The following is a 20,156-nucleotide window of genomic DNA, read 5'->3' as shown; positions in this document are numbered from 1 at the left end:
AAGCTCCTTCCCTCCAGTCTTTGCTTAGGACTCAGATCACTGCGTCTATGTCTGAGGAACCTGATCTAGAGCTGCTGAAACCTGCCTGTGCTTCTCTCTCAGGTACGACAGCTGTCCAACTGGAGTTCAGGAAGACGCCAGGCCGCTGGAGCGCAGCTACTCTGAAATGTTGAATCTGATGAAGCTGGAGGAGCAACTGAGCCCAGCATCCAGAGGCTACAGCTGCAGCCAGGAGGGCGACGAGGACACCACCTCTGTAGCCTCAGACCGCTCTGATGACACGTTCGACATGGCCAAGGGAAACCTGTCGCTGCTGGAGAAGGCCATCGCCCTGGAGTCTGAGAGGGCAAAGGTGATGAGGGACCGGGTGGTGCCTGAGCACGCCATGCCCCGCCGGGACCAGCACAGCCCCAGGCTGAGCATCGCTGCTGAGGAACGCAAGTCCAGGATGCACCCGGACGGGCTGAAGAGGGCGTACTACCCTAAAGGTAGAGACACCTGCACTGACTGACCCAAGGACGGTTCTGATCCAAACTGTGGAGAGCTGTGTTTGGGTTCTGATCGCAGCTTCAGAGTTACTGCTGCTGATCTTCAGCAAACAAACAGTGACTGAGCAGAGTATGGTGGCCAGCTTGACTACCTGCTTCCTTCAGCGGGTGGAACCAGGTAGAGTTCACCTGTCACCCAGGTAAGGTTCTCACCTGTCTGCTGGGAAACCTTTGACACAGAGACCAACCAGCTCTAACAGTTCATGAAAACGCTGTTCCACATGGCGGCAGGTAAACGCTCCCTGGAGCGCGACAGAAACGATTCCTGGATGGTTTGAAGAACATAATCATTCAGAGGTGTCGACCCGGCGCCATGCCGTCCAACAGAACCAGAACCCAAACCAGAGCTGCCCGCCGTTTGAATCTCTGCTACCGCCCGGTACACTGCTGCTCCGCATGGAAACCGATCTTCACTGGACCTTTCTGCTTCTGATTGTTTCCAGATTCTTCCAGAGGAGAGAAGAAGGAGAGCAAGTGTCCGACGCCGGGCTGCGACGGCACGGGTCATGTGACGGGTCTGTACCCACACCACCGCAGCCTGTCCGGGTGTCCTCACAAAGACCGGGTCCCGCCTGAAAGTAGGTGCTGCTGCTTTTTATCCGCCTGTCGTGTTTCTGTGGGAATGCTGGGTGTTTCCTCGGAGTCAGAAATCATCTGATTGATGAAACCAAACGGATCTGCTGGTGAAAGTCCCTGGATGCTCCAGCTGGAGGCCTTTATTCCGAGGTCCTGGCAGAAAACTGAGCAGAGATCGTGGGCAGGACCCGGTTCTCCAGGTGGCTCTGAGGGATCACATTCAGGAATTCTGCTCAGGTTTTAATCGGACCTTCCTAATTTGAACTACAGTCCAATTAGCTCGCCAGAAGAATCAGCAGAAGTAAGATGCTACTGTTGCTCCGCCCACCGGTCCTTACCCAGCCAATCAGATGATTTCTGCTCTGTGCCAATCACAACCATGAATGCTCGCGCACGTTGTGGCCCAGCAGCTTTGTTCAGAACGGGCTCAGAACCCGGAGGTGTTCCGAGCCGTCGGATGATTCTGTGCAGGTCCGAAGGTGTTGGCATGTTGGTGATCCATCGTCTGGCTTCTGCATGAACCATCAGTGCTTGTTGTGTTTTCAGGCTGTTAGGAAACAGGAGAAGGTTTAAATCAGGAATCCGTTCCAGAGCAGCTAGCAGGAAACCTTCTGGAGTCTGGAAGCACAGGTGGCCGTTTGAAAACTGAGACTCAAAAGTTACAGCAATAATCTGGATTATTTACCCAAATCAGGGTTTCAGGTTTCAGTCATCACCCTGTTATTCAGTCATTTATAAATGTCACTGTTTCAAACTAAATGTTTAGTTTCCGAGCTAAATATTCATTTTTAAACTGAAGATTTATTTAGTTTTCGTCAACAAACTAAAAACTTAGCTCCAAAGTAAATATTAAGTTTCAAGATAAATATTTAGTTTGTAGCTAGCTAAATATTTTTGCTTGGTGCTAAATATTTAGCTTTAGTTTTAAGCTAACTGAACATTTAGCTAGCTAAGCACTACATATTTAGCATGGAGCTAAAATTTAGCATGCTAACTAATAAATAATCCAGATTATTACTGCTAACTTTTGACTTTGAGGATTCGGATCGCCGTGTGTAAGGAACCATCATCTCTGTTCCTGTTGCTCACGGCTGGTTGATGTTTCATCCATCAGAAAATATCAGCATGAATCAGGAGCAAATCTGAGATGTCGGCTGGACATTATATCTGGATTAATGTGTCGTGTTTGTGCTGACTTCCCATCATCAGCTAATCTGCCCCTGCATGACGAACATGGAACCGTGTGAACCGTCCTTCTACTGGGAGCTCCGGAACATTTAGATTCTCTTTGGTTTCTCAACGCTGCATTGCCTCAGCAATCTGCTGGTTCCGGTTCTGCTGGTTCTGGATTAACTCACTGCTAACTGCCTCACCAGTCCAGTTCAGCAGAACATTCCTAATACCTCCTAGATTCCCTCTGTTCTATTGGGAATATTTCAGATTGAGATTCCTTAACGGACCTGGTAGCTTCATGCCGATCTTCCTTTCTGGGAAACTCTCAGGTTCTGGACTCCCAGATCTGGAGCATCGGACCGGGTCAGACGTCTTATGTCCCACTATAGAAAACTCCAGATATCTGCTTCCAGATTTCCAGATGTAGAAACGGGAACGTTCAGAGACACGACTGATTCCCGGAAAAATCCAAAAGCTTCCAGACCAGAACCAGAATATTTACAGAGTACGGTTCTGGATCAGACGGTTCTGGAGTAGATGTAGGGCTGGACCATAAATCGACTTTATTCTTTTTGAAGATTTAATATAAGGAAAATCTGAATTATTTCCCACCATTGCACTCCTTGGGTTTCCATAGTTACGAGTGATGTCAATGTGCTTGGGGCAGCCATCTTGTCTGATGAGCGTTTTCACAAATTCTGTTTATGTGGATTTGAATCGAGACGAGATTGAAATGAAAGGAATTTTTGACAGTATTTTCGGTCATTTGGAAATTATTTCAAAAACAAAAAAAAAAAAAACAAAAACAAAAGCTACAGCTATAAAATTTAAACTTACAGCCAAGAGATTCTGGTTTTTCTGGATAACCTTCTGTTTTCCTGAACAGTAGTCAGACAGATTATTCCCGATTAAACAGTTCGAGATCAGATTAATTTGGACTAAGAGGTTCAGGATCAGATTATTCCAGATTAAATGGTTCAGGATCAGATTATTCCGGGTTAAGCAGCTGAGGATCAGATTATTCCGGAATAAGCGGCTGAGGATCAGATTATTCCGGGTTAAGCGGCTGAGGATCAGATTATTCCGGATTAAGCGGCTGAGGATCAGATTATTCCGGATTAAGCGTCTGAGGATCAGATTATTCCGGATTAAGCGGCTGAGGATCAGATTATTCCGGATTAAGCGGCTGAGGATCAGAGTATTCCGGATTAAGCGGCTGAGGATCAGAGTATTCCGGATTAAGCGGCTGAGGATCAAATTATTCCGGGTTAAGCGGCTGAGGATCAAATTATTCCGGGTTAAGCGGCTGAGGATCAGATTATTCTGGATTAAGCGGCTGAGGATCAGATTATTCCGGGTTCAGCGGCTGAGGATCAGATTATTCCGGGTTCAGCGGCTGAGGATCAAATTATTCCGGGTTAAGCGGCTGAGGATCAGATTATTCCGGATTAAGCGGCTGAGGATCAGATTATTCCGGGTTAAGCGGCTGAGGATCAGATTATTCCGGGTTAAGCGGCTGAGGATCAGATTATTCCGGATTAAGCGGCTGAGGATCAGATTATTCCGGGTTCAGCGGCTGAGGATCAAATTATTCCGGGTTAAGCGGCTGAGGATCAGATTATTCCGGATTAAGCGGCTGAGGATCAGATTATTCCGGGTTCAGCGGCTGAGGATCAAATTATTCCGGGTTAAGCGGCTGAGGATCAGATTATTCCGGATTAAGCGGCTGAGGATCAGATTATTCCGGGTTAAGCGGCTGAGGATCAGATTATTCCGGGTTAAGCGGCTGAGGATCAGATTATTCCGGGTTCAGCGGCTGAGGATCAGATTATTCCGGGTTCAGCGGCTGAGGATCAGATTATTCCGGGTTAAGCAGCTGAGGATCAGATTATTCCGGGTTAAGCGGTTCATCACCAGAACAGATATCTACTGATGGTCAGTAAATATCTCCCCTTGTGGCTCATGGTGTTTGTGGTCGTGGCGCCTGGTCGGCCATCTTGGTGTGATCTGAGCATGCCCGGCGGTCCGTACTGAGTCTCCTGTCTGCTCCTAACCCTCGCTGTCTCTCTCACCTCTCCTGTCTGTTCAAGTCCTTGCCATGTATGAAAATGTGTTAAAGTGTCCGACTCCTGGCTGCTCTGGACGGGGGCATGTCAATAGCAACAGGAACTCCCACCGCAGGTGAGTCCGCCTCACCTGTCTGATGATGCATCACTAACTGCCGGCTTCTGTTCGCCTTGTTGGCTTGGTGGGATTATCTAATCCCTTTATTCCAGGATGTTGGAAGTTTAAACTGTTCATCCACAGGGAGCGAACCAACCTGACCAGGAGGGGTCCAGTTAGACCATTAGAACCAGTTCCTGTCTGAAGCGTCCAGCTTCCTGTCCTGCAGTCTAACCTCCGTCTGTCCCTCCGTCAGTCTGTCCGGCTGTCCCATCGCTGCCGCAGAGAAGATGGCCAAGGTCCACGAGAAAACCTTCGCTGCCGACGCCGGCGCCAAGACCAATCAGACGTCAGACAGAGTCCTCAGGTACCGCCCCCTTTCCGGGAGGGGGATCAATAACTCAGTTCATCACATAGTCAATCATGATTTATCGTTTTTCTACCAAAAACCAGACGATAAACTCTTCGTTCAGCAGCTTTGGTGTTTTTATGAAGGGTCATTTTCTTCATAATTCATTTTATTTGTTTTATTTATTCTGGATATTTAAAATGTTTTCCAAGACAGAGTTAAAAGTTCATTGATCTTTGAGAATAAGAATTATTATTCTGTTATTACCTTTATATCTACAATTTTATCGTTTGTCGTGATAACTTCTGGGACGATTTATCGCTCAGAAACTTCAGTTACCATGACAGGCCAATCTTTGCTCTCCATTTTCCTGGCAGGATCAGCAACGCTCCATGTTTTCTTCCCGTTTCAGGCCGATGTGTTTCGTCAAACAGCTGGAGATTCCTCAGTATGGCTTCAAGAACAACGTTCCCACCAGCACGCCGCGCTCCAACCTCACCAAGGAGCTGGAGAAATACTCCAAGACCAGCTACGACTACGGCGGCTACGACGGCCAGCAGGCCGGCTACGGCAAGAGAGGCCCCGCCTCCAAGGCCCTGCAGGGGCGGGACCTCTCTCCGAAGGGATACGATGGTGAGGACCGCTTCCTGCTTGAACAGACGTCACTTCCTGTTAATAATAATAATCTTTATTGACATTATAGAAACCATGCAATAAAGTTACTTGGATTATAAAGAAATTGGGTGATAAATAATACAAGAGAGTATTTAACCGGCTATAAACTGTTCTTCAGTCTGTTTGCAGGTTCCCCCAGTAAACCTGTCGGCCCGGCGGGCGCTCCGCCGTGTTTTTGTAGTAAAAGATGTTAAGTTGACAGGAAATGTAAAAATATGACTGGGTGGTTATATGTTACAGGAAAACATCTCCAGTGAAACGATATTTAAACCCACAGCTAGTCTGAAAAACAACAAATCAAAACATACAATTAAAATGAATATCAATTATTTGCACTTGTTTAATCCAAATCAAGTCAGCGGCTCCGTCGGGCCCCCAGGGCTTCAGGGGCCACAAATGCTAATATTTTAACACAGATACATAAATGTAACATTTATTTATTGAGATGATCAATGCTGCTAAGTTTGATTTAATGGTTTCAGAATAAACAGATTAAAGGATTTTAAATAAATATAAGATTTTAAAGAGCTGGTAAGTTTACTTTGTAAAAGTTCAAAGTTAGATTGTTTTGTTACCATAGCAACACTCTGATGCTGTGAGTTAAATCTTTGAGTTTGAGCTGTTTGTTCCTAAATATAAATTAGTAATCTGGATTATAACTGACTGTTTTTCGGTTGGCCAGTTAAACTCCTCCTCCTCTCCCAGATTAAATCCAACTCAGAAGCTGTTAGAGGTGCTGATGGGGCCCCTCAGTCAGATTCTGCCCCAGGCGTCATGCAGCCTTGGACCGGCCCTGCAGGATGAGTTAATCTACTGCACTGCTCATCTCTGCTGAATACAGAGGGACAAACAGGAGATTTAATTTATGTGGCTCTAGCAGCTCTAACATTTCTGTCAGTTGAGTTTTAATAAGAATCACAGAAACTGTTTTGGTTGCTCAAGTTTATGGGACGAGGTTTCCTGATCTCCTCGCTCATTAACTCTAGCTAAGTGGACAAAGCATTTGGTACGGTTTGACGCATCGTGTAGCCGGAAAAATAATGATAAAACAAAATAAAACCACTGTGATGCGTGACTACGAGGTCAGCGCGAAAACTCCACAAGTTAAACCGCTAACGCTGCGGCCAACCGGGACACAGACACAAACCTTATCAGCACAGACACAGCGCCACACGGTGGACAGCGAGTTGAGATGTAAACGCTGCACATAATGTTTTGTTCCCAAATATAAATCATTCTCAACGCTCCTCTGAAAGCGACTACAAGTTATTCCTGCGGTTCACATAGAGCTGCTCAACCAGAGCTAACGCAGCGGGTTTAAACTCTTACCTTGATGTGGAGTTCTCTAAAGAATCATAATCCCTCACTGACGTAAATATCTGGTCAGTCTGTGTCCAGTTTGAGTGAAAGGAGGCGATCTGTGCCGAGTTAAACTTCAGACATCCAGCTGCTCCAGTGTGATTGGTCCGCTCTGCCCGCTTTCAGTGCATCAACTATAAACCATCTTTTAGGAATAAATTTGCTCCACCAGTGAAACGCTCAGAGCAACAGAGACGCTTTCAATACAGATAAAAAAAACAAGTATAATAATATTAAATTATTATTTTCCTAAAAACAAAAACGAACAACGCTTGGCCTGGCGGGGGGACTAGTAAAGCATGGCGGGCCACCAGGCTTATGATGCACTGGGGGAAACCCTGCGTTTGTCTTTGCTTTAATGCTCCTGTATCCTGCAGCCAGAGGGAACAAACTGTGACGGCGTGAGGAGTGTTTTAAATGTTCCTGGCTTTCCTGAGCCAGAGTTTACTGTTCTCTGGAGAGTCTTCCTCTGTGCAGCTGGGGAACAGAGATCACACTAGACTTGTTTGTTGTCTGTCATTTTTACCAACAGCATTAAAAAAATCGGTCAGCTGCTATTTTTACCCGTCAAATTATTATTATATTAACAGCTGTTTAGACGCTGTGTAACAGTCAGCGTTAGACAGCGGTTTAGTAAATATTCACCCAGTTGAACCGTGAATCCAGCAGATGAACGCAACTAACTTTTTCTGCGTAGTGACAAAAACCACCGACTGAGGCCCCAATAACTTGTAATAAATTAAATTAAATTGCTCCACTTAAATTTCATCACTTCACCTGCGGAGGTCTGAACTCACAGCTTCACTAATTCCTCCTGGTCGCATCTGAAGGGAAATCTGTGCCGGTTCATCAGTCAGCTGGACCTTTTTCTACCCCTGCGGCGCTTTAATGAGGATTTCTTTTTCTTTGTGGTTTCGCCTCCCTGAAACGGACAGATGTTACGTCTGCCCTCTCCTGGACAGTAACGTCTTCAGCTCCATTTGTTAAAACCGCAGGATGAGTCAGTTTAGCCCTTTGCAGCGGCGGGGCCGCGTCCGCATTGGTTGTGCAGCCGCAGCGCACTGCGCATGTTACGGTCTAATAACTTCGCCATCATTTATGTCCTCAAGATAATCTGCCGGCTCCTCTGTTTAGGCTGTAATGGATTAGCTCAACGTTGGGTTCCCTTTGGTTTTCTCTGGTCTGGAATGGAGACTTGAGTTTAACGCTCCGTTTCTACCAAAGGTTTGCGATCCGCTTCCTAACCAGACGCTCCAAAGCGTCCGGTCCAGAACTCTTCAACAGGCCGTCAGCTCCGGTCAGAAAGACGCATTTAGTTCAGAGACCATGAGATGATATTCAGAAAGGATTTTTAATTAACTGATTTCAGTTGCCTCTGCGATTAAATCTTAGCATAAAGTCTGTAATGTTTCCCCATGTGCACCAGTCAGGGGTGTTAATTAGAACCTGTCAAAATGACCGACGGGCTTTACATTTTCCCGTATTTTAAACAAATAACCGGTGTTACGACCAGTCTAGGGGGAGCCAGGTCGCAACATAAAGGATCCATCCTCCTCCGATCTCAGCAACCGACACACACAAAATTGATCAGTTGATAATTATTTATTTTAAAAAAGATGTATTTGATAAAGATGTTCCCACTGGAGTACTTGACTTCAGAGTGAGCTATCGCCGAAAACAACAAACAAAAGGAAACTACCTAAATAGTAACAGAAACTTACCTAATCGAAAGCAAATAAACCAAAAGACAAAAACTTACCTTCCTAACTAAGAAAAACATGAGAAAACTAAGGAAACATAAACGGCAGCTCACTCCTACACTCCAGAACTCCAACACAGACAAACAAAGGAAAGGGGTGTGGCCGGTGGAGATAAGTCGAGGATGGAACACAGGAAGTCCGCTTCAGCAGCCTTTATATCCGTCACCTCCGGAAAGCAGCCAATAGGACATCTCCGTCGTCTTCTTTGAACCAATCAGGGACGGGCACCTGCACACTCATCATCTAATAATTGACTTTACGCCGTCAGTCGTAACACCCCCTTTCCCAAGAATTAAACACACCCCCAAGTGTTTAATTCAAATGAGAAAACTAAAAAATTCTAGACAAAACATCAGCTAGTACATTATCCTTACCCTTTTTGTAGTTAATCTGCAAGTTAAAGTCTTGCAGAAGCAAAGACCAGCGCATCAGTCGATGGTTGGAGTTGCGCATTTGAGAGACAAAAACCAGCGGGTTATGATCAGTAAATACTTGTACAGGTTGCGCACTAGAACCAAGATAAACTTCGAAGTTCTGTAATGCAAGTAATAAAGCAAGAGCTTCTTTTTCAATTGTGCTGTAATAAAGCTGATGCCTGTTAAACTTTTTTGAAAAATAACAGACAGGATGATCTATGCCTTGCTCATCTTCTTGCAGAAGAACAGCTCCAACGCCAGACAAACTTGCATCAACTTCGAGTTTAAAAGGACGTTCAAAATTTGGCGCAGCCAGGACTGGTGCACTGCACAACAATGCCTTAGCAGACTCAAACGCAACCTGACAAGATGAAGACCAGACAAAACTTTTCAAGGGACTAACAAGTTCAGTGAGCGGACTAACTACAGCTGAAAAGTTTTTACAAAACCCGCGATAGAAACCACACATTCCCAAAAATCGACGCAAATCTTTTTTTGTTTGTGGGACAGGAAAATCAATTATTGCCTGCACTTTAGCAGCAATAGGACGCACTTGTCCTGGCCCAACCTGTTTTCCTAAGTAAGTGATAGTGGCTTTACCAAACTCGCATTTCGAAAGATTTAACGTGAGGGAAGCATCACGAAAACGACTGAACACTTCTGAAAGAGTTTCCAGATGTTCTGACCAAGTAGCAGAATAAATGACTACATCATCCAAATATGCTTCACAATTTTTCACTCCAGATAATACCTTTTGCATCAAACGTTGGAATGTAGCAGGTGCATTACGCAACCCGAAAGGCATAACGGTATATTGCAGGAAATAATCGGGAGTTACAAAAGCAGAAATTTTAGAAGCCCTAGATGTTAATGGGACTTGCCAATAACCTTTTAACAGGTCTAATTTGGTAACAAATTTAGCGGAGCCAACACGATCAATGCAATCCTCCATTCTCGGAAGCGGAAAAGAATCGGCTTTGGTGACAGCATTGACCTTTCTGTAATCGGTGCAAAACCGAGATGTGTTATCTGGTTTCGGAACCAGAATACAGGGCGAACTCCACGCGCTGTTACTGGGCACTGCTAAACCATGTTCAACCAGGTAAGCCACTTCCTGTTGCATTAAAACACGCTTCGTTGGATTTATTCTATAAGCATGTTGTTTGATTGGTTTCTCAACCTCCACATCAATGTCATGGAAAAGCACGGATGTTTGCTGTGGATGATCTGAAAAAAGCAATACATTAGTTTCAATCAGATCAATAACATCTTTTCGAGCAGGTTGTGACAAATGAGATAGAAAGGATTCCAGGTTTCCCAACACTTCTGAGTTCCTCAAACGAGCCATAGGCATGCAACCGCTGTTCTCTCTCAAATCGTCATCTGCCAGATGATATAGTGGTGTTGCAGAGCAAACAGAAATAGGGGCTACAGAAAAGTTTTTATCGACAACGCCTTCTCTGGAAACATAACGTTTAAGCATGTTAATATGACAAACCCTCATTTTTCGTTTTCGATCAGGAGTCTTAATGACGTAGTTCGTCTCATTTATTTTTCTGTCCACTTCATATGGTCCAGAAAATTGTGCATGAAGACTAGATCCACTTATAGCACATATGTCAGAGTCAAGGCCCGCGGGCCACATCCGGCCCGCGAGAAGTTTTTTTGCGGCCCCTGGGATGATCTTGATTTATTATTAGAACCGGCCCGCAGACCGCAGCAAGCCGGCACAACGTCTGAAAAAAAATATCTTCCTTATTTGAACTGTAAGTAGTTCTTTAAATGTTCTGTGAGATGATGTACTTACCCATGTATCCATAACAACCGGAACTTTCAATATCCACCAAGTTATTGCCGAAATATACCGTCTATTAAACGAGTGCCCCCCGGATTAATTACATTCTCTGCAGCTGCAGCTGCGAAGTTACCGTATTAACCCGATACTTGCTGGAAAGTGCAACGTCTCCCCTTTCAGAAACCGTTGGAATTTTTCCACTTAGCGCTACGTGTGGCGGAATTACGGTACTGCAAATTTAGATGTGTCGCCAGCGACACATCTAAATTTGCAGTACCGTAATTCGCCGGCGACACATCTAAATGCCTTGACTCTGACATATGTGGATTAATAGATTTTTGCACTTTATTTTATTGTATTTCAATCCAATTATATTTTAAAAATATTTCAGTTGTGTCTGTTGAAAATTAAAGATTACTGACAGAGCCATAAGAAAATATTGCTTTATTTATCTGATCATATTGGAATATATTTGTTAGGTTTTCAGTAGGTTCAATTAGGTTCACTAGACTATATGCGTCATTTAAAAAAATTTCAATGAACATTCGATCAGTCCGGCCCTCGGCTTGTAGCTAAATTTTTTATTTGGCCCTCCGTCCATTTGACTTTGACACCCCTGACTTATAGGAAGTAACACCAAAACCTTTTCACCTGGAATAAAATTTCTGCTCACAGATTTTTTATCATAACGAGCTTTCATTTTACTCTGAGCGTTAGCCAGGTTTTCTTGTGCCAACTGACATGCATGAAAGAGACGCTCTCTAAAACTACTAACATAATCCAGAACATTATGCTCAGTTTGATGCGACTCTGACAACCATTTCTCTTTAACGAGTCTGAGTGGACCGCGAACAGTGTGTCCAAACACCAAATCTGCCGGACTGAATCCAAGGGATTCCTGAATGGTTTCTCTAACTGCAAATAGCAGAAGTGGAAGACCCTCATCCCAACTTTTACCAGATTCAAGGCAGTATTTGCGCAACATAGTTTTCAGGGTTTGATGAAATCTCTCGAGCGCACCCTGGGACTCTGGGTGATAAGGGCTAGAGGTTTGATGTTTAATTTTCAATTCATTCATAACCTGCGCAAACACTTTTGACATAAAATTTGTCCCTTGATCTGTTTGAACAACTTTAGGTAAACCAAAAGTTGAGAAGAATTTTGTGAGGGCTCTCACAATGTTCTTCGCCTTTAACGTGCGTAATGGAATTGCCTCCGGAAAACGAGTAGCAGCACACATTATAGTTAAGATGTACTGATACCCCGACTTGGTTTTTGGCAAAGGGCCGACACAGTCCAATAAAACTCGTTCAAACGGTTCGCCTAGCGCTGGAATGGGATGAAGCGGCGCTGGAGAAATTGGTTTATTAGGCTTTCCCACCAATTGGCATGTGTGACATGATCTACAATAATTCACTACGTCAGACTTTAAACCAGGCCAGAAAAAATTACGTAACACCCGGTGATAAGTTTTTTTAACACCACAATGTCCAGCCAAGTTGGCATCATGTGCGAGACTCAAAATCTGAAGTCTGTAATCTTGTGGCACAACCACCTGATTTATTCGATGCAGATCACCTGAATCTGGGGACCAAGATCTCATCAGAACACCGTTTTCAACAAAATAGGTCACCCGGGCTTTAGATCCACTCTTTTCTACAACAGAAAAGCAAGAAATCAATGACGGATCATTCTGCTGCGCTTTGATCAATATCTCCCTGGTAATATTTAAACTCAAAGTTATGTCTGCAGGAATAAGTTCAGAAACGTCACATTTTGACACGTTTACAGAGTCATTCGCATCAAAACCATTTTCATCAAGTGTAGCCATAAATGACCCAGACAAATCTACGATTTCCCCCATTTTACGAGCTTGCGCGCGTGTAATTGCGCATGCAGGAAACGCATCCAAAGTAGCAGGTGATTCAGTAACAAGGGTAACCGAAATTGGGTCATCAACAACTTCTAGTGTAGGAAACACTTTTCCGCCAGCCAAGTCATTACCAAGAATAAAGGAAACTCCTTCAATTGGTAACCGCGGACGCACGGCTACTTTAACGCGTCCCGAGACTAATGGTGAACACAAGTGCACCATATGCAGAGGGGCTTTGGTGACGCTCATTTTTATTCCCCACACAAGAATATCTGAACCACAAGATGTTTGCGTAGATAAAGGCAGCACAGATTCTAACAAAAAGGAGTGATAAGCACCTGTATCCCTAAGAATTGTAATTGGGACTTTATCCTTTTCCCCACCCGTCAAAGAAACAAAACCTTGCGAAATAAATGGCAAAAACTGCGGATCAACATCAGCTTTAGGTTTTTGTGGAATGTCACCGCATACATTTGGCTGGGAAGCGGACTTTATTAATCCCACACCCGCAGGAGTTTTTATACTCTTAGCCTCTTTCTCCTTTAAGACTGGGCACGCAGCAATTAAATGTCCAGGTGCGTGGCAGTAAAAGCAGTCACGATTGTTTGCTTTTAAATTAACTGATGGCACATTTCGACTCACTGATCTTGGTAAATTTGTTCGTTCAGATAAATTTTCCTGAAACAAATTCTGTGAAAAAAAAACATTCTTGTGAGTCAAAATAAATTCGTCAGCCAAAAGTGCTGCTTTTGTTAAAGTTGACACTTTCTGTTCATTTAAATAAATCACAATCCGTTCAGGCAGACACTTTTTAAACTCTTCCAACAAAATAAGAGATTTTAAATCATCAATAGTTTTAACTTTACACGAACCACACCATTTATCAAACAAAACGTTCTTCTCTCGTGCAAACTCAACAAATGTCTGATTAGCAGTTTTATTAAGATTTCTGAATTTTTGACGATATGCTTCCGGGACAAGTTCATAAGCTTGCAACACAGTTTTCTTAAGAATATCATAATCTAAACTTTGCTCAATAGGCAAGCTCGAACACACTTCTTGAGCCTTTCCAACAAGTTTACACTGCACTAAAATGGACCAAAATTCCTTTGGCCAACTCAAAGCAGCGGCTATGCGCTCAAATGCGCCAAAATAAGAATCGACCTCGGACTCACGAAATGGTGGGACCAATGTGATGTGCTTACTAATGTCAAAAGTAACAGAAACAGAAGAATCTGTGCTTGGTGGTTTTGGTGAAGCTGCGGGTGCTCTGTTTTGAAGTTCAAGAGCTCTGATCCGAAGATGCATGGCTTCCACTTCCAGTTCCTTGTTGCGGTTCTCCACCTCCCTTATATGGAGTGTGAGACGCAGATCCTCAGATGACATACCTTCAAGAGGTTTAGAGTCTTGGTTGTACTCTGAGACTGTAGCAGGTGCGTCAGCCAATGTCGCGGCAGCAACCGCTCCAAGTGCGGCGTCTCCGACTTCCTTCATTGCAACCGTTTGCAACACACCTTTCTCCACCAACTTTTCACACAGCGTTTCCTTCAGTTCTGATTTTCGATCACTGTAAGACACCTCAACATTATAATGGTCAGCCACAATAAGCAGATCCGCTTTCTTACATTTGTCCAATTTTACCCAAGAAGGTGAACGTACAAAGTCATCAAGGGAAAATCCCTTCTCCATAATTCCCCAGTGCCCAAAATACAACTGCTAATCAGAAAAACAAACACTTACCAAACAGAACGAGAGAAGACACAGAACAAAACACCAATTCAGATTGGGAGTAGTTTAAACGGACGAGCCCCCAATTCATGTTACGACCAGTCTAGGGGGAGCCAGGTCGCAACATAAAGGATCCATCCTCCTCCGATCTCAGCAACCGACACACACAAAATTGATCAGTTGATAATTATTTATTTTAAAAAAGATGTATTTGATAAAGATGTTCCCACTGGAGTATTTGACTTCAGAGTGAGCTATCGCCGAAAACAACAAACAAAAGGAAACTACCTAAATAGTAACAGAAACTTACCTAATCGAAAGCAAATAAACCAAAAGACAAAAACTTACCTTCCTAACTAAGAAAAACATGAGAAAACTAAGGAAACATAAACGGCAGCTCACTCCTACACTCCAGAACTCCAACACAGACAAACAAAGGAAAGGGGTGTGGCCGGTGGAGATAAGTCGAGGATGGAACACAGGAAGTCCGCTTCAGCAGCCTTTATATCCGTCACCTCCGGAAAGCAGCCAATAGGACATCTCCGTCGTCTTCTTTGAACCAATCAGGGACGGGCACCTGCACACTCATCATCTAATAATTGACTTTACGCCGTCAGTCGTAACACCGGTCAAATATGGAAAATACTCCGTTAACACGACCTCTCACACAGAGACAACAGCAGATGATGGTTTCAATAGAACATGGATAGAAGGACATCAGCAGTTTTTGAGAAACATTGTTCCTCCTGAGGACTCTCAGCACACAGAGCTGTGTTTACATCCCAAGCCAGGTTATCCATGATCTGACACCCGCTCCACCAGCTCTCCGCAGATGTTTAGGTTGAATTTCTAGTTTAATTCTCCTAAAATCCACTATGATCTCCCTGGTCTAGGCTGAGTTTAGGATCAGGTTGTTGTCTGTGCACCATGCGGTCTGTCGCTCCACCTGAAGGCAGACTCATCCCCCTGAGGTTACAGCCAATACAGCTGTGTTGTCTGCAAATTTAACAAGGATAATGAAATGCTGCTCAACCTCTGGTCCTGTCAGAGCAAACGGAGGGAGGTGGGCGCTCCTCTGGCCGGGCGCCATCAGTGAGACGATTCGAGCTTTTAAAAAAATCTGAAAAAATAGCAACTGCAAAAATGTAGGTTCAGCTCTTGTATTGTAAGTTTTTCCCAAAACGTCTTTTTGATTAAGAAGTTTTAAATTTCCTAAATATTGTTTTTTTTGTTTTTTTTTTCAAATTAAAATTTTTCAAACATGTACTTTGTGATAACGTTCGGATCTTAGACTCCATAACAGAGTGATGTTAGAAAACCGGCAAGTACTGCTGGCCCGGTGGATGCGGTCCAGTGGATCCAGTGCAGTGGATCCGGTCCGGTGGATCTGGTGCAGTGGATCCGGTCTAGTGGATCCAGTGCAGTGAATCCTCTCCGGCGGATCCGGTCCAATGGATCCGGTCTAGTGGATCCAGTGCAGTGGATCCGTGCTCCTGGGATCGGATCCGGAGCGCTCCGCCTCCCGCTCCCAGCTCTGCTACGTGTCTGTTCTCCCATCTCCGGCGCTGCAGCGAAGCGGTACTGTAAGACATCGAGCCCGGCCAGCAGCACCACCAGCTACGCCCCCAGCAGCAGCAGCAGCCTGAGCGGCGGCGGCGGCGGGGGGGGGAGCAGCGCCAGCAGCACCTGCAGCAAGAGCAGCTTTGACTACACCCACGACATGGAGGCTGCCCACATGGCCGCCACCGCCATCCTCAACCTGTCCACCCGTTGCCGGGAGCTGCCCAACGCCCTGGGTGCGAAGCCTCACGAGCTGCTGGCCCAGGTGAGGCCCTGGCTGCGGCGGCGCCGTCTACCTGTCTTATGTTGTTTGTGCTTTGGGCTGTTTTGTTCCTGTTGGATGACCATAAAGAGCGGTTCTGGTTCAGAAGGCTGCGGCTGTAACGGATTTTAATGATTCTGTCCCTCAGAGCCCGGGGACGGAGGACGACGGGCCGGCAGAGCCGTCCGGTGCGCCCGGTGGGCCGGAGGGCGGCGGCGCGGTGCTGACCCCGCTGCAGCCCATGTCGCCGCAGCGCCAGGCTCTGCTCAGCAGCCGCTGCTTCCAGCTGGACGCCGACTGCTGGGAGCTGCCGGTGGATTTCACCAAGCGGCCCGGAGACGAGCCGGAGCTCAGAGAGGTACGCCGACTCAGACTGCCCCCTGAGGGCAGAGGTGGTACTGCACCATCTGATCTGCAGCAACAAACTCCTCCATGTTCAGAGTTCACAGAAATGTCAGCTGCTGCGCCAACCTTCAGCTCCTGATTGATCCCTTCAGGTTCTCATGGGCACCGTGTCTAAAGCTAGCAGCAATAATTTAGCTTTCAGTAAGAGGAAAAACATCATATTTTCACCTTATTTCATTCATAAATGTTACAGTTTCAAACTAATATATCAGCTACGTATTTATCAAGCTAAACTCAGAAGTAAATATTTAGCTAATAGACCAAATTCACATCCCGATAAGTGCTGGTAGACTACCAAAATATAAGCTGGGTCTGTTTTTAACATACCAACTTAACTCCAAACTAATCATTTAGCTCCTCCGAGCAAAGCCTTTATTTTACAAGTTAGATATTTAATCCATAAACTTAATATATAGCTAACTCAGAGCTAAATGTTTAGCTTGCTAGCTAAATATTTTGTTTTCTAATAAAATATTTAGTTTGAAACTGTAACATTTATGAATGAAAAGCATTGTTCTGGTTTTATCTGTCACCCTGCAGCAGAGGGACGATCTGGACCCGTTCCAGGAGCTGCTGGACGAGCCGCGGTTCCCGGCCGAGGTGACGGCGCCCAGCCCCAAGCACCACAAGTTCCCGCCCTGCAAGGAGGGCAAGAAGGAGCTGATGAGGTAAGGCTGCAGCGTCTCCGCTTGGCGCCAGGTTAGATACAGACTGTGGCTGCTGCTGCTCACCGATAACCCGACCGGTTAGCAGCAGCTAGCCACGGGCCCAGGCTGCTCCATAGCAACAGAATCGGAACCACAGATCAGCTGTAAGATCCACTGGTTGGATCTTACTGGTGTATTCCCAGTGGATCTTGTGGAGTAGATCCTGCTGGTCCAGTTCTTAATGCAAGTTGTGGTTGTGTTCAGTGACTCTGCAGTGATCTTCTTCTTCTGCTGCAATCTGTCCAGCTGCCAGATTGCTGATAAGAACATTCGTGGTTTGATGTCGTCCAACTCGCAAGAACTGAAGTGAGTCTTAAAATCAAACTGATAAGCTCTGCTGTAGTTCCTCTGGCTGACTGTTGGTGGCGCTGTTTGCCAACCAGGTGTCCCACGCCAGGCTGTGACGGATCGGGACACATCACGGGGAATTACGCCTCCCACAGGAGGTACAGAGAACAACACATGAACCAGCGTTTGCTCTGCAGGTTTTTCACTCTGGCCGTTTCCTCTTCCTGTCCTCCAGTCTCTCCGGCTGTCCTCGAGCCAAGAAGAGCGGCGTGAAAATCCTCCACAGCAAAGAGGAGAAGGACGAGCAGGAGCCCATCAAGTAAGCATCTGAATGTCAGAGTGTGAGGTGTCGAGTTGGCCTCCGGCCTGCAGGGGGCAGCTTTTTCCAGCTGAAAGACAGAATGCTGCTTCCTGTTTGCTGCTCCTCCCAGGTGTCCGGTCCCCGGCTGCGACGGACAGGGTCATGTGACGGGGAAGTACGCCTCCCACCGCAGCGCGTCAGGCTGCCCCCTGGCGGCCAAGAGGCAGAAAGACAGCTACATGAACGGCTCGCAGTTCGTCTGGAAGGCTGGGAAGACGGACGGGATGACATGTCCGACGCCAGGCTGCGACGGCTCCGGACACGTCAGCGGCAGCTTCCTGACCCACCGCAGGTGAGTTAGGAATAAAGACGGCTCCTGTCCTCCAGCTGCTCTGCCTGATCCAGATGTTTTCAGCATCTGTTTGTATCCCAGTCTCTCCGGTTGTCCCCGCACCTCCTCGGCCATGAAGAAGGCCCGGATGAGCAGCGCGGACATGCTGACAATCAAACAAAGAGCGAGCAAAGGTGAGACGAGAACCTCTGAGCGGATCGACCCGGAGCCGAGCCAGAATCCCTAATCTGGGTGGAACTTTGTTTCAGGAATAGAAAACGATGAAGAAATTAAACAGCTGGATGAAGAAATCAAAGATCTGAATGAGTCCAACAATCAAGTGGAGTCGGATATGATCAAACTGAGGACTCAGGTGAGGAATGTCTCTACAACTGGCTGCCAGTTGCTAAAAGAATAGAATTTAAAATCTCTATTGGTGTATAAAACTCTACACAACAAAACCCCAGATTATATTACGGATCTTCTCCAGCCCTACATACCTCCCAGACCTTTAAGATCAACTGAGTCAAACCTATTAGTCATTCCGAGAGTTAGAACAAAATACGGGGAAGCAGCTTTTAGTTTTTATGCTCCAGCCCTCTGGAATAAGCTTCCGGCTCACTGCAAGTCTGCCCCAACTTTGAGTTTATTTAAAACAAGGTTAAAAACATTTCTATTTGAAGTTGCCTATTCTTGAATTTTTTTTTTTTTTTTTTTTTTTGTGTTTCTTGTCTGATTGGTATTGTTTCTCTGTAAAAGCACTTTGAATTGTCTTTGACTGAAAGGTGCTATATAAATAAAACTGCCTTGCCTTACAATATGACAGAAGCAACGTTGGCAGAAACGGTGAATCCTCGTTGAAGCCTGACATTGAAACGACTCAACGTTTGAACTGTAACTGACTCTGTATGAGTTTTGGTTCAACCACCAACTGAATGTGGATCTAGATGCACATTCAGTTGGTTTTATATTGAATGAGTCAGGAATCGATGCTGATTCATGTACGTTTGCTCTGATAGCTCGACATCATTAAAAGTTTCTTCACTGGCGATAAAACAGTTTTATTGGCAGACGATGCTATCATTCATTCATAATTATCTTTAACATATTTCCAAAAATGTGTTTACACAAGCTTAAAAACGACAACATGGCATTAACATAACATTTTATTTTAGAAAACAGACATATTCAACTCCTTCCTTCCATGAAGGTCCAGGAGGTTCAGCTGGTTCTGAATGAACCAGGAAACAGGCCCAGTTGGGCTAACGGGTCTGACTGGTGCCTTCCTCCTGCTGTGGCGCCTGATGGAGCCACTGCAGTCAGTCAGCTTTGGGTCAAACTGCAGAAACACACAGAGATAAGAGTGAGGAAGTTCTGAAACACATTGAAATATTAAATAGTGTACTGGTATAGAACCAACACAGCGTACGGTTCCACTCAGTAATTAATATTTGTCTCAATGTTAGTTGATATATAATTACATTTACCCATCAAGCTGGAGCAGAGTCACAAAACAATGTAGTTGTTTATCAATAAACAGTTAAAATAAAAATAATATCGCCAAACGTACCACAAACGTTCTCAGAGTGGAATTACATTCAGAAACAGGTTGCACCGGGCCAGCAGGGAGGGGCTGTGTGGTGGGACAGACGATCTGTGGACGGGGGCAGGAGGGACCCCTGCTGGTCGAGACTGCAGATGGTTTTATATCAACACCCAGTGTGACATAAAACACAGACAATAATAATATTTTTATTGTCTGTAATAATTTTACAGACCAGAAAATGTTCAGAAAAGAATCACAACCCAGATATAGAGATTAATTTAAAACGAGGTAAACCCGATCAATAGTAAAATGGTCTGATCAACATCTGATCAGATGTTTCA

General features: G+C 45.2%; 2 protein-coding genes across 2 annotated transcripts in view; one reads left to right on the top strand and one right to left on the bottom strand.

Moving 5' to 3' along the window:
• Window positions 1–20,156, top strand: part of myt1la (myelin transcription factor 1-like, a) — a 31,289-nt gene that overhangs the window by 1,801 nt on the left and 9,332 nt on the right. The window contains exons 3-16 of the mRNA XM_088002005.1: window positions 103–488; window positions 992–1,126; window positions 4,388–4,478; window positions 4,717–4,827; window positions 5,222–5,442; window positions 15,948–16,240; window positions 16,386–16,595; window positions 17,183–17,310; window positions 17,587–17,655; window positions 17,733–17,795; window positions 17,873–17,956; window positions 18,069–18,290; window positions 18,372–18,463; window positions 18,539–18,642. Of these exons, the coding sequence (XP_087858131.1) occupies window positions 103–488; window positions 992–1,126; window positions 4,388–4,478; window positions 4,717–4,827; window positions 5,222–5,442; window positions 15,948–16,240; window positions 16,386–16,595; window positions 17,183–17,310; window positions 17,587–17,655; window positions 17,733–17,795; window positions 17,873–17,956; window positions 18,069–18,290; window positions 18,372–18,463; window positions 18,539–18,642 (2,209 nt within the window). The remainder of the gene's footprint in view (window positions 1–102; window positions 489–991; window positions 1,127–4,387; window positions 4,479–4,716; window positions 4,828–5,221; window positions 5,443–15,947; window positions 16,241–16,385; window positions 16,596–17,182; window positions 17,311–17,586; window positions 17,656–17,732; window positions 17,796–17,872; window positions 17,957–18,068; window positions 18,291–18,371; window positions 18,464–18,538; window positions 18,643–20,156) is intronic.
• LOC148152872 (uncharacterized) lies at window positions 11,282–14,729 on the bottom strand. The gene has a single exon (XM_088001998.1). It carries the CDS (start codon window positions 14,374–14,376, stop codon window positions 11,338–11,340), a length of 3,039 nt encoding a protein of 1,012 aa, XP_087858124.1. The 5' UTR covers window positions 14,377–14,729; the 3' UTR covers window positions 11,282–11,337.

The sequence above is a fragment of the Poecilia mexicana genome, unplaced genomic scaffold (genome assembly GCF_051168715.1).
Source record: "Poecilia mexicana isolate PSO_F unplaced genomic scaffold, ASM5116871v1 scaffold_21, whole genome shotgun sequence".
NCBI classification, from domain to species: Eukaryota; Metazoa; Chordata; class Actinopteri; order Cyprinodontiformes; family Poeciliidae; genus Poecilia; species Poecilia mexicana.
The sequence above is the reverse complement of the archived record's forward strand: the minus strand, read 5'-3'. Positions and strand labels throughout refer to the sequence as shown.

Excerpts from the sequence above, each read along its gene's own strand:
- LOC148152872 (XM_088001998.1), bottom strand. The coding sequence starts at position 14,376 with ATGGAGAAGGGATTTTCCCTTGATGACTTTGTACGTTCACCTTCTTGG.